The sequence below is a fragment of the Diuraphis noxia genome, unplaced genomic scaffold (genome assembly GCF_037042655.1).
Source record: "Diuraphis noxia isolate RWA-SAM2 unplaced genomic scaffold, SU_Dnox_SAM2 contig0004, whole genome shotgun sequence".
Lineage (NCBI taxonomy): Eukaryota > Metazoa > Arthropoda > Insecta > Hemiptera > Aphididae > Diuraphis > Diuraphis noxia.
This window is the reverse complement of record NW_028301714.1, coordinates 69,841,595-69,853,021: the sequence shown is the minus strand read 5'-3', so window position 1 is coordinate 69,853,021 and position 11,427 is coordinate 69,841,595. Positions and strand designations below refer to the sequence as shown.

The 11,427-nt window shown below is 26.5% G+C and overlaps 3 protein-coding genes across 3 annotated transcripts; 2 read left to right on the top strand and 1 right to left on the bottom strand.

The window, feature by feature from the left end:
* Positions 1–4,835, top strand: Syn1 (Syntrophin-like 1). The gene is made up of 7 exons (XM_089227211.1): positions 1–469; positions 542–841; positions 1,048–1,236; positions 1,302–1,525; positions 2,331–2,676; positions 2,817–3,010; positions 3,624–4,835. Exons 1-7 carry the CDS (start codon positions 304–306, stop codon positions 3,714–3,716), a joined length of 1,512 nt encoding a protein of 503 aa, XP_089083337.1. The 5' UTR covers positions 1–303; the 3' UTR covers positions 3,717–4,835.
* Positions 4,836–5,188: 353 nt separating this feature from the next.
* LOC107167703 (zinc finger Y-chromosomal protein-like) lies at positions 5,189–8,959 on the bottom strand. The gene is made up of 9 exons (XM_089226150.1): positions 8,547–8,959; positions 7,904–8,124; positions 7,700–7,831; positions 7,354–7,460; positions 7,107–7,296; positions 6,023–6,195; positions 5,741–5,958; positions 5,447–5,683; positions 5,189–5,385 (listed from the first exon to the last, which is right to left on the bottom strand). Exons 1-9 carry the CDS (start codon positions 8,608–8,610, stop codon positions 5,222–5,224), a joined length of 1,506 nt encoding a protein of 501 aa, XP_089082276.1. The 5' UTR covers positions 8,611–8,959; the 3' UTR covers positions 5,189–5,221.
* Positions 8,960–9,041: 82 nt separating this feature from the next.
* LOC107168254 (peptidyl-prolyl cis-trans isomerase H) lies at positions 9,042–11,401 on the top strand. The gene is made up of 4 exons (XM_089226152.1): positions 9,042–9,430; positions 10,690–10,866; positions 10,955–11,050; positions 11,117–11,401. Exons 1-4 carry the CDS (start codon positions 9,347–9,349, stop codon positions 11,312–11,314), a joined length of 555 nt encoding a protein of 184 aa, XP_089082278.1. The 5' UTR covers positions 9,042–9,346; the 3' UTR covers positions 11,315–11,401.
* Positions 11,402–11,427: the final 26 nt, after the last annotated feature.

Sequence of the window (11,427 nt, the reverse complement as noted above, 5' to 3'; positions counted from 1 at the left end):
TACTGATTACTGAATGTAACCCACCTTATTCATAATTTATTTAGGCTAATTATTGTTGTGAAAGTTTTTCAACAGTTTCAAAATAGGTACAATGCGTGAAGTATTATTTTAGTTATACCTTATAGAACCTGTCTTTTGCTCATAAATTAACGAGAATAAACATCATGTCTAATTAATTATATCAATCTCTTATTGTTCTGTCGTTTAAATAAAATCAAACATTAACTTAAAATGTTACCCTTTATATTTAATGACCCACGAAAATATAAGGACGGAATATATTATTAAATCAAATTAGTCAGCATGAGTACAATTGGTTATGGTCGTTCCAGTGCTCTGGAAACGTATGTTCGTGGCCAGTGGTATAAAGTATATGTGACTTTGGAAGCTGATTTTTTATGCATTAGTTTGGATGAAACCTATGATAACTGTACACCTGTTAATGGATCTTTAAATAACAATAACTTGGGTAAAATTAAAATTGTGTTCTATTATTTATTATTTTTATTCTGTAAGATGTACTTATGTACTTGTTTTACAGATTCTTCGGGAAGTCATATTGACTGTGTTGATGTACCAGACTCAGTAGCTAATCAGAAACGTCTCATTCGTGTAGTAAAGACAGATAGCAATGGCTTGGGAATTTCAATTAAAGGTGGGCGTGAAAATAAAATGCCCATCCTTATATCTAAAATATTCAAAGGAATGGCTGCTGATCAAACTGAGCAGCTTTATGTAGGTGATGCTATATTATCCGTTAATAAACAAGATTTAAGAGAGGCAACTCACGATGAAGCAGTTAAAGCACTTAAACAAGCTGGAAAAATTGTTGAATTAGAAGGTTAGCTGTAATTTCATGATGGTATAATTTATATGTTTAAATTAATTTTAGCTTACTAAAATAATTTGTGCAATTTAAGAGTAAGTACTTACTTTTTTATGCAATAAGTGTAAATAAATGATGATTTTTTAATTTTTAGAATTTTTATTTAAAATATTTATAAAATAAATAGGCATAAGTCTTAGAATTATTTGTTATTGTTTCAGTAAAATATTTGCGAGAAGTAACTCCATATTTTAGAAAAGCCACTATCATATCAGAAGTTGGATGGGAATTACAGCGAGGATTTTTATCTACAAATTCACCAATTTATCGCTCTCCTCAAAAGCCTGATGCTCGTTATTTACCATTGCAACTTTGTTGTTTAACAAGAAACTATAAGCATCCTGATCCTGGTATTTATTCTTATACAATGATATATTTTTGTCATTCAAAAATTATAATTTTACATACATTTCAGATAATAAAACTATTGAACTACATTCACCAGATGGTGTACATTCCTGTATATTAAGAACTCAAGAAGCAAGTGAAGCTACTTGTTGGTTTAATACTCTTCATGGTGCTTTAAGTGTTTTATCTTTAAAAGCACTGCATGATGCGAACAAAATATTAGCAAACATAATACCTGTGCTTGGTCAACTTCATCACATTGGATGGTTATTTAGGGTAAATAAAAATGAGGTTGGTTTTTTTATTTTGTTATTTTTCCAATTTTTGATATTGGAATAAATACGTTCTAGTTGTAGTTCTAATTTATTTTTTATTTTTTATTAAAAGTAATTTACAATCTCTATTTACTAAAATATTTTAATAAGCAAATATGAAATTTTACGATGATTGAAATGACATGTAAAGCATGAGAAAATAATCCATTGGAACACCTCCTAAATTATATTAATAAAACTTAACTTCAATTACGCTTTAGTTTGTATATTTGGTTAGTTCTGTAGAAGAGTAATGGTGTCGGTCATATGGGGAATGAGTTAATTTCTATGCTTATTTAAAATTCGGTGGAAGCATTTGTATAACATATCATTATTAGAGTGAGTTCAGTAATTCTATAACTATTGTTGTTATGTAGCATAAGGTTTGAAACAAACCATGGGGCTTGAATCTAGTAGCCTTAATGTAATGGATTTAGGAATGTAATATCTGAATATGGTCCTTTAAGACCATACTTAAATACTTAATAATTCTGAAAATTAGAATTAGAATAAATGCTCTATTAAAAAGAAAAACATAGGTGAGCAATGAGCATGCTTAAAAAAATCATCCTTTATAAATAGCTTATCACTTTGATGCTTTCTAATCTTATAATGACTTTGTTTGGTCCATTGCTGATTGTCAGTTGCCCTTAGTTATTCTAATTCAGTAAGCTTTTAGGTCATAAACACATTTTTTAGAAAAAAAATTCAATCCATCCCTATTCATGTCTATTATATAAGTTAAATATTTATTAATTTTTAAATAATATTAAATTTTTTAGAATAGTATGCGTAGCATAAGTTCAGAAGAGGAATTTGCAGTGAATGACAAATGGCAATCAGTATTTGGTGTGGTCACTAGTAAAGAATTACGATTGTATGAAGTTGCTCCATGGAGTCCAGATGCTTGGTCTGCTCCACTCTTTGTTTGTTCACTTTTATCTACAAGGCTGATGAACTCATCTCGTAATTCAGATTTAATCACATTTAGCTTAAGATGTGGAACAGAAGAAGGTATCATTACTCACCGGTTTAAAGTTGATACTCAAAGAGATCTTGCCTGTTGGGCAAGAGCTATAATTCAAGGTTGCCATAATTCTGTGGCTATCAGAAGAGAAGTAAATTGTCGTAAGTACTTAATATCCAATGTTTTTTGTTAATATAGTAAAAGAAATTTGTTTACTAACTCACATCTAAGTTAAAATATGTATTACATATATTACTATTTTTAATATAGCTACTATTTATTTACATATTATTCTAAACAGGTTGTTTATGGCATGGAAAGCCAGCACAATTATCAATTCACTATGAGAATGGATTTACGCTTATTGAATCAAAAACTGGATCTGTAGGCCGTGAACCAAAGAAGTTATGGAGTTATCCTTTTGATAAATTAAAAATGTCTTCTGATGATAATAACAGATTACTTTGGCTGGACTTTGGTGATAGCGTAGATATAGTAAGTATTAGTTGATGATGAGATAGATTATATAGTTGAAGGTGTTAGATTTGTATTTGAAATAAGTAATACTAGAACTGTTAACAGAACAACAATAATCTGTATTTATTAATAAAAATAATTAAAATTTACTTATAAGTTATGGAAATGTTATGTATGAGATCTATTAGTGATTGGTATAGCAGCGGCTGGCATTTTTGGCCAAAACTGTTTGATAGTGCGCAGCTATCTAACATGTTGATAAGAAAAAAGTTTCTGTCTTCATTTCACTTTTCTTAAATTTTAAAACTTCAAATTAGTAAATAAGTTTGACATCATTTTTAAAATTTGATAATAGTAATTATTCTTTTATAAAGTAACAAATATTTATCTAACACAAATAGTTCTCAATAATATAAGACGTAATTAATGAAATATATAGTCATAAGAATTGAATTTTGTAGCTATCTGTTAAAATTCAAAATAATCATTAAAGTAAAAGTATAAGTTAGGCATGGGTTTATATTGATATTTTAAAATATAAAATAAATCTACAGAGTACTAATTATTTATTTATCTATCCCAGTTTATTGTAATATAATTATCGAACTAATATTAAAATTATTTGTTTTAGGAAATAGACTTGGAGTGTAGTCCAAAACCATTAGTGTTCATACTACATAACTTCCTATCAGCTAAAATTCATCGGCTTGGTTTGTATGCATAATTGAAAATATGCTTTTAATTAAACTGATAAAATCAAATCCATCAATTATTTTCATGATATCTAAATTAAACTAATAAGTAGTCCACTGACTATTTAAATTAATATTAATATTTGTTATACTTGCATTTATTGACCCTAAACATTAAGCTCAATAACAATTAAATATATATTAATTTTAATGTGGAATACAAATTTATAATTTAGTTTTGTTGGATTTAATTATTATTATTGGTAGTGGAATGTTATGTTTATTAAAGTTAAAATTGTAATGTATAAGTATTTTTAAATTAATACAATGTAATAAACTTAAATTAATTTCAATGTAACAGGGTGCTGTGGCACCATAACATGCACACACATTCCTACACTTGAAATATAGTAACTTGTCTGTGATAATTTGTTTTTATTTCATTAAAAATGTAAATGCTATTGTGTATGTGTGTATGTTAGTGTGTCTATGTGTCAAATTTGTTTTATCAAGATAACAGTGTCAATTTTTTTATTTGGGATTTAAAGAGTCTCACAAATAATTTCTAGTTAATGTTTTTTTTTTTTAAATATTATAAAACATTGATTATTATTCTATTTGTATGTACATATTATTATAAATTAACTTTATCATTAATATTGACTGGTGTTAAAAAAATGTCTTTTATCGTATCATTATTTTGTTTTATATGTAGTCATTGCACTTATAACATTCTTATAATAATGAGTCAAATTCAACATTAACTAATTAATTTAATGTAACAATCAAGCTTTTATTTTTGGCATTCTTATTAATTACAACACGACTAACATATATTATATTATAGATAATTATTATATAATTTATGGTAGTACAAATTTGTTATACCATATAATGGTAAATAAGTTAGTTGGATTGTTTTTTTTTTATTATTATTTGTTAAGATTAAATTGTTTTATTTATGTATAAAATAATAACTAAGTATTGTTTGTTAATCTTTTATTCAATTACATTTTTAGATTTTTTAATTACCTATTTGTAAGTTTTATATAAACTATAGTTAAATCAGTTTTTAACAGTTCTAACAAAATACACTCATTTATAAAATAGTTAATTGACAAACAAGAGTAAATACAGCATTTAGAAGTTTATATTTTTTATTAAATACAAACCATTGCTTTATTTATTTATGTTACAGTGTCTGCACTCTTAAACTATCAATTTTGGAAGATAGTATACATTTTTTTCTGAATTGTATATAAATAATAAGTATACAGATATATATTATATATATATATATATATATATATATATATATATATATATATATATATATATTCATAAGTATAATATGATTATATTGATTATTGAATATGTATGTATGGCAATCTTCATCTTGACTTTAAACAATCAATTACTGAAATTTAAGCCGATACTGTTATAGTATTGATACTTTATTTTCAAAAGAAGCAATTAATTTAGGGTGAAAAAAAAATATTTTGAATTTGTTTTATGACTAATTTTATTTAAAAACATGTTATGTAAGCATAATTGCATTATCGTCTAAATTTAATACAGCACAACCCACACTTTCAGAAATAGTTATACCACCTGTGTCATCAACATATCCTTGTGCAGTATCATCATCGTCAGTCATTTCTGCTTTTGTCTCATGACATTTTACAGGACTAGGTTCTAGACCTGAGAAATATTAAAAAATAATTTAAATATAAAAAACAATAAAATATTGCAAATGGTTTACCATTTTGAACTTGTGTTTCATGAGCAGATACATGGTCATTGTATCTTTTTAAGCTCACAGTTCCAAATGGGCACCGATTACATGAGTAATATGAACTGTCCATTTTTTCCCGATGATTATTCGTTATATGACTTTTGAGAGCAGTTACTTGGATACATTTGTAATCACAATGAGTACATTTGTACGGCCTTTCCTCTGAGTGGCGGAGTTTATGACGTCTAAGTGAGTTATGATCCCCTATACATTATACCAAATAATAGGTATTTTGTTTCATGAGATAATTTTGTTTATTACCAGTTTTAAAATTACAATCTGGAGCATCACAACTAAATGGTTTTTCACCAGTATGCTGCCTCATATGCACTTGCATCATGTATTTAGTTGCTGAACCATGATTGCAAACTTGACACACGTAAGGCTTTAACTTCAGATGAACATTTTTTGTATGAAGTTTTAAACTTTTTGAGTTAGCTAACACCATATTACAAATTACACATGTTTTTTCCATATACCTATGGGAGTATTCTTAAAGTCAAATAATCTAAGTACATAAAAACCAAAATAGTATATAATTACCATCTTTCTTTATTTACAGACTTAGCTTTTGAATGAAATACTCTGTGATTCTGTAGCTTAATTGAATCCTCAAATTCAGCACCACAGTCTACACAAGACAATGCCTTATTGTGTTTCATGGATACATGATTAACTAAGTTATGATAAGTTGTAGTGGTATATTTTTTACAAACCTATTAAAAAGAAAATATTTGTGAAAGTGTGCTTTTACTATAGTAATTAATATAGACCCAAATCTATAATTTAACATTATTAAAAATGCAATTTTGAAATGTAATACTATATTGACTAGATAGGAGAAAAACTCATATGACGTGTATTAGATTAATTTATGTGACACCCATTAGGCATATAGACCAAGACACAAGAGTTATTCGGGAACAATTTGGGAGGTACCATACTTAAGATGAAACATTGTTTTATTAATCAGTGACAGTGTCGGCCTGGCCATGGCCGCGAATGCATCCGGGGCCTCCGGCCGTATTTGTGTCGAGGGGCCCTGATATTACTAAAAATATAATATTTCACTACTTATAAGCATTTTTTATCATTTTTATTTAATAACATGTTTGGGGGCCCTTCTGAAGAAATGCATCCGGGGCCCTTTAAGTACCAGGCCGACACTGATCAGTGACAGTCAAATGATTTTGTTAAGGGAGAGAAGGATATTGCTGATTTTTTTTAATAGGCACCATTTTATTATTAAAAATATAATTTATGGTAATTAGCTTATTGAAAAAAAAAGGTCGAGTGGAATCTATCCCCCTCACACAGTAAATAACATACTGTTAGTTAACAGGATTATAGAACGATATAATCGATCAATGATCTTTGGAAAATATGAAAATAAACTACTGATCACCAATTTCCAAGATCAGAATTTTTTTGAATTTTTATGGAACAGAGAAATCATTTCTTGTAGGAAAGTGAATATAGATGATACATCAGGTGGAGGAGGAGGTTTAAAAACTAAAAATCTACAGTATTATTTAAAAGCATAGAGAAAAATAAAAATAACAAATTAAAGGAATGTACAGTATGGGGAAATATTGTTTGAAATATTTTAATATCTAAATAAACATACTTGACAGCTAAACATATCAACATCAATTTTATGAACTTTCCATAAATGTATGCGACAAGTATTCCATCTTGGCGTAATAAAATCACAATTTTTTTCACTACATTTATAATCTTTACTATCATTTTGGTGACACAATGAATGAAGTACTTTAGAATTTTCAGATCGAAATTTACGTTTACAATGTACACACCTAAAACAGTATTCATTTGTATTTTTTTCAGATAAGCAAAATTTTATTTTAACTTACTTCGAAACATACTCTATATCTTCAATTTTTTTTTTACTTAATTGAATACTTTTACAATCATTTTTTTGTTGTTTATTTAGATTATTTTTAGGAGTATTTATTAAATGCTGAAATCAATTTAAAAAAAGATAATCATGAATCAAATTACTAAAATTATTTCTTTAAATAACATATTCTAGGATACCTATCTAGCAAACTTGAAATAAAAGTTATAAATAATTTAATAATTGTTAAAATTAAACATAAAATATAAGATATACAATTTCTAAAAATGTAGAAGAAAGATTGAAATGTTAAGACAAAATAAGAATGTAATAGGAAATATATTTATTTTTTTTTAAATTACCTGACTCATATGTTCTTTACATTCACCCAGTGTATTAAAAGTCATTTTACATAATGTACATGAATATACTTCAATTGTTCTTGTTGTATTTGATGTATCATTATTAACTTCAGTTTCTAGTTGTTTTCTAGTCTATAAAAAACAATTAATTTGATTTATAGAAAGCATTAATTATAATATTATTATACATATTAATTAATTTACTTCATGTTTTTCTCTAAGATGCACAATTAAATTTTGTTTTCGAAATGTTAAGTATTCACAATGCAAACATTTGAAACGAATTCTTCCTTTTTTTTTTTGATTTTTTTTTAAGATTGGTAATTTCTTTCCTGGTGTATAATCAGAGTGTAACTTCACATTGGAATCAATATTTATTGTGTTACTATCATTATTTTGATTTACATTTTCTGGAACTACTGTACCTGTTTAAAACATACAAGCATTATAAAATGCTTAAAAATTCAAAACAATAATAATAATTAACATTCTTAAACTTAAAGTTTGTTGATTAAATAAAAATATACATATCATAAATATATAATATTATACTATAGGTAGCATTCTGTACAATAATTAATAACTATGGTCCAAATTTTTGTGCGAAGACTATATATCTCAACATTAACAATTTATTATTTGCAAAATATTATGTTTCTGCACAAAAAATACTTAGACAAATGCATAATGTTAAGATATATTGTATATAATAAATTGTAAATTTTGTATTATATAAAACTATACTTGAAATTATTAAATTTAATAAGTGAAGTTATAAAATGTATTTGTTGCATGATTTAATTAATGAATCACAGTTTAATTATATACTCAATTAGGTACAACTTACAATTTAATAATATTTGTTTATTGTTCAAAATAATCAATGGCAATGAAAAATTAGACTTATCCATGTCAATAAAATAAAAAAACTAAATTTTAAATACCAAGATAATTATAAATGAGTATAGTTATTAATTAAAATTAAAAATGTATCTATAAAAAATTAAAAAACAAATATCAAGGATGGTTTATGGATAACGATAACATGAAGCAACATAATATACTATACTGCATAATAGGACAATATTATTGTGAAGGCACCTAACCGTCCTAACCATAAGTCAAACATGAAAAACAATATATAACATTAAATCTATTGTCATAATGTAGAAAAAAATTTGTTCGAAACACTCAAAAACATAGTCTTTACCAACGAGTAACGACGTAAAGACTAGAGAAGTAGAGAAAATTAAAAATATCTTCCTTACATGTTTGTGGTTATCATTCTTTGATATCAATTATCAGGTCCATCCAATTGGTAATAAAGATTATATAAACACAATAATGTAAATAACATACAATTTTGTTTCATTTAAAAGAATAATATATGATTAGGACACACGGACATCAGCAGCTTACGACAGTTTAAATTTTAAGCTATTGCTAATAACTATTCTATACTGTATTAGTTCGTATTCCATAACTATTGGATTCCAAAACTTGTGTTTGTATTGTAATTGTTAAATATAAATAGGGTTTATAATAATTATTAACTTTATCATTTTATAATAATAATTTACTCGTTTGAGCAACGAAATATCCTGAGCAGCATAAACAGTCAAATCTACATTTTCAAAAAGCTAAACTATGCCGACCTGGAACCAAATTCAAAGTCAATTAAGAAACCCGCAGAACCCTGTAGTGTTCTTTGATATATCCGTCGGGAGAACGGTAAGTGTCTTATTTTGTTTTGATGGCAGTACATAATTAAAATAACAAAACATTCAGCTGTATTGTTGGTTAAAATGTAATTATAGCTCTAATTTGTAAAAGTACTTGGGTTTTTATTGGAAAAAATAGATTTCAAACAGATAAATAAACACTTTCTTCGCATGCAACACTGTTTTATCAAATAAATTATCATAATTTTGCATTTTTCCCTAACCTAAACTTGGTGAATTGTAAAATAAGTAGTAAGATTCTACGAGTATTTCCCTACTCACATGACATTTTAAAATGTATTGCTTATTATGACTTATGTGTTTAAAAGTCAATTGGTATATCTGATTGTTAATTATTAGAAACAATTGTAAGAAAGGGTATTTCAGTCTTGGTCTATATTAGGACGTAATTTGTGAATTTTAGCCAGGCATAAAAAATCCTAGTTCCGCCTCTGCTCGCATGCACATTTCATATAACTTTTGCAAATTAAAGCAATTCAAATAATTTCTCCCCATTTACTAACTTCTCCAACCTGGTATTTAACTAACAATTCACTCCACATTGACTTCAAAATTAAAACTATTACCACAGTTGTATCCATCCATTATAAAAAATTTCACTCTAAACTAGCCACCCACACCAACCCTCTTACAACTATTAAAGGTGGGGCCAACCTACTAAATAACCCCATTCGACGGCTGAAAAGGCGCTGGTGCAGGGATTTAATAAATTCCTAACCATAATGCTGCTTGAAGGTTCTGTCTTTAGACGGTCTCCTTCTTCATAAATATATATATATATATATAGTATCATTGTAAATATTCTCCATCATATTATTCTATTTGTTTATTGTACATACTATACTACAAATTGTAAACTTTCTATTTTGATTAAAAAAGTACTGAACTTTGAATCCTTCAAGACACACTTTTTATTCTTTATTTTAAAAGAACAATTTTAAACTTTTATGTAAATAAAATTTCTTGTAGTTTTAAAAATGGATAAACAATACAACAGAAAGCTAGCACTACATCACTACTAACCTTCTATTAAATGTTTATCTTTTATTATTTTTAAATTCTGTTCTTATATTCCATCTCAATTATGAATAAATTGTTAACAATGATATAAATGATCAAAATTTATAAGAATTACATTGAATCATGTGATTTCTATAAATTTCTAATTTTATAAAAGTTTTTTAGTATGTATTTACATACCTACTAAGTTTAAAGTTTTACATTAAAATTAATTGATGCTGTTTACAGGAAATCGGTAGATTAATAATGGAATTGTATGCTGATATTGTGCCTAAGACTAGTGAAAATTTTCGTCAATTTTGTACTGGTGAACACAAAAAGGATGGAATTCCATTTGGGTACAAAGGATGTTGTTTTCATCGAATAATTAAAGATTTCATGATACAAGGTGGTGATTTTGTAAATGTAAGTTTCAATTTCCAAATAATTAATACGTAATTTGAACAAATCAATTTTCTGTACCTATAACAATTCTCAATTGTTTTTCTATTAGGGTGATGGTACTGGGGTTATGAGTATATATGGAGCAGATACATTTTCTGATGAAAATTTTAAACTTAACCATGATGCACCTGGACTATTATCAATGGTAAGTGTATATTATAGTTGTATATTAAATATATATATAATTAATTTTCTATTTTTTTCACAATAGGCAAACAGTGGTGTAGATACAAATGGATGTCAGTTTTTTATCACTTGTGCAAACTGCAACTTTTTGGATGGAAAACACGTAGTATTTGGTCGTGTCATTGATGGGTTGTTGGTAATGAGAAAAATTGAAAATGTCCCAACTGGCCCCAACAACAAACCAAAAATACCTATTGTCATATCACAATGTGGACAATTATAAAAGCTATGAAATATACTTTTTTATTTACTTCATGTCGTTCATTTGTATGTATGCATTTAAAAAAAATAAATATAATTTTCAAATTTATGCTGTGAGCAGTATAGTTAATATTT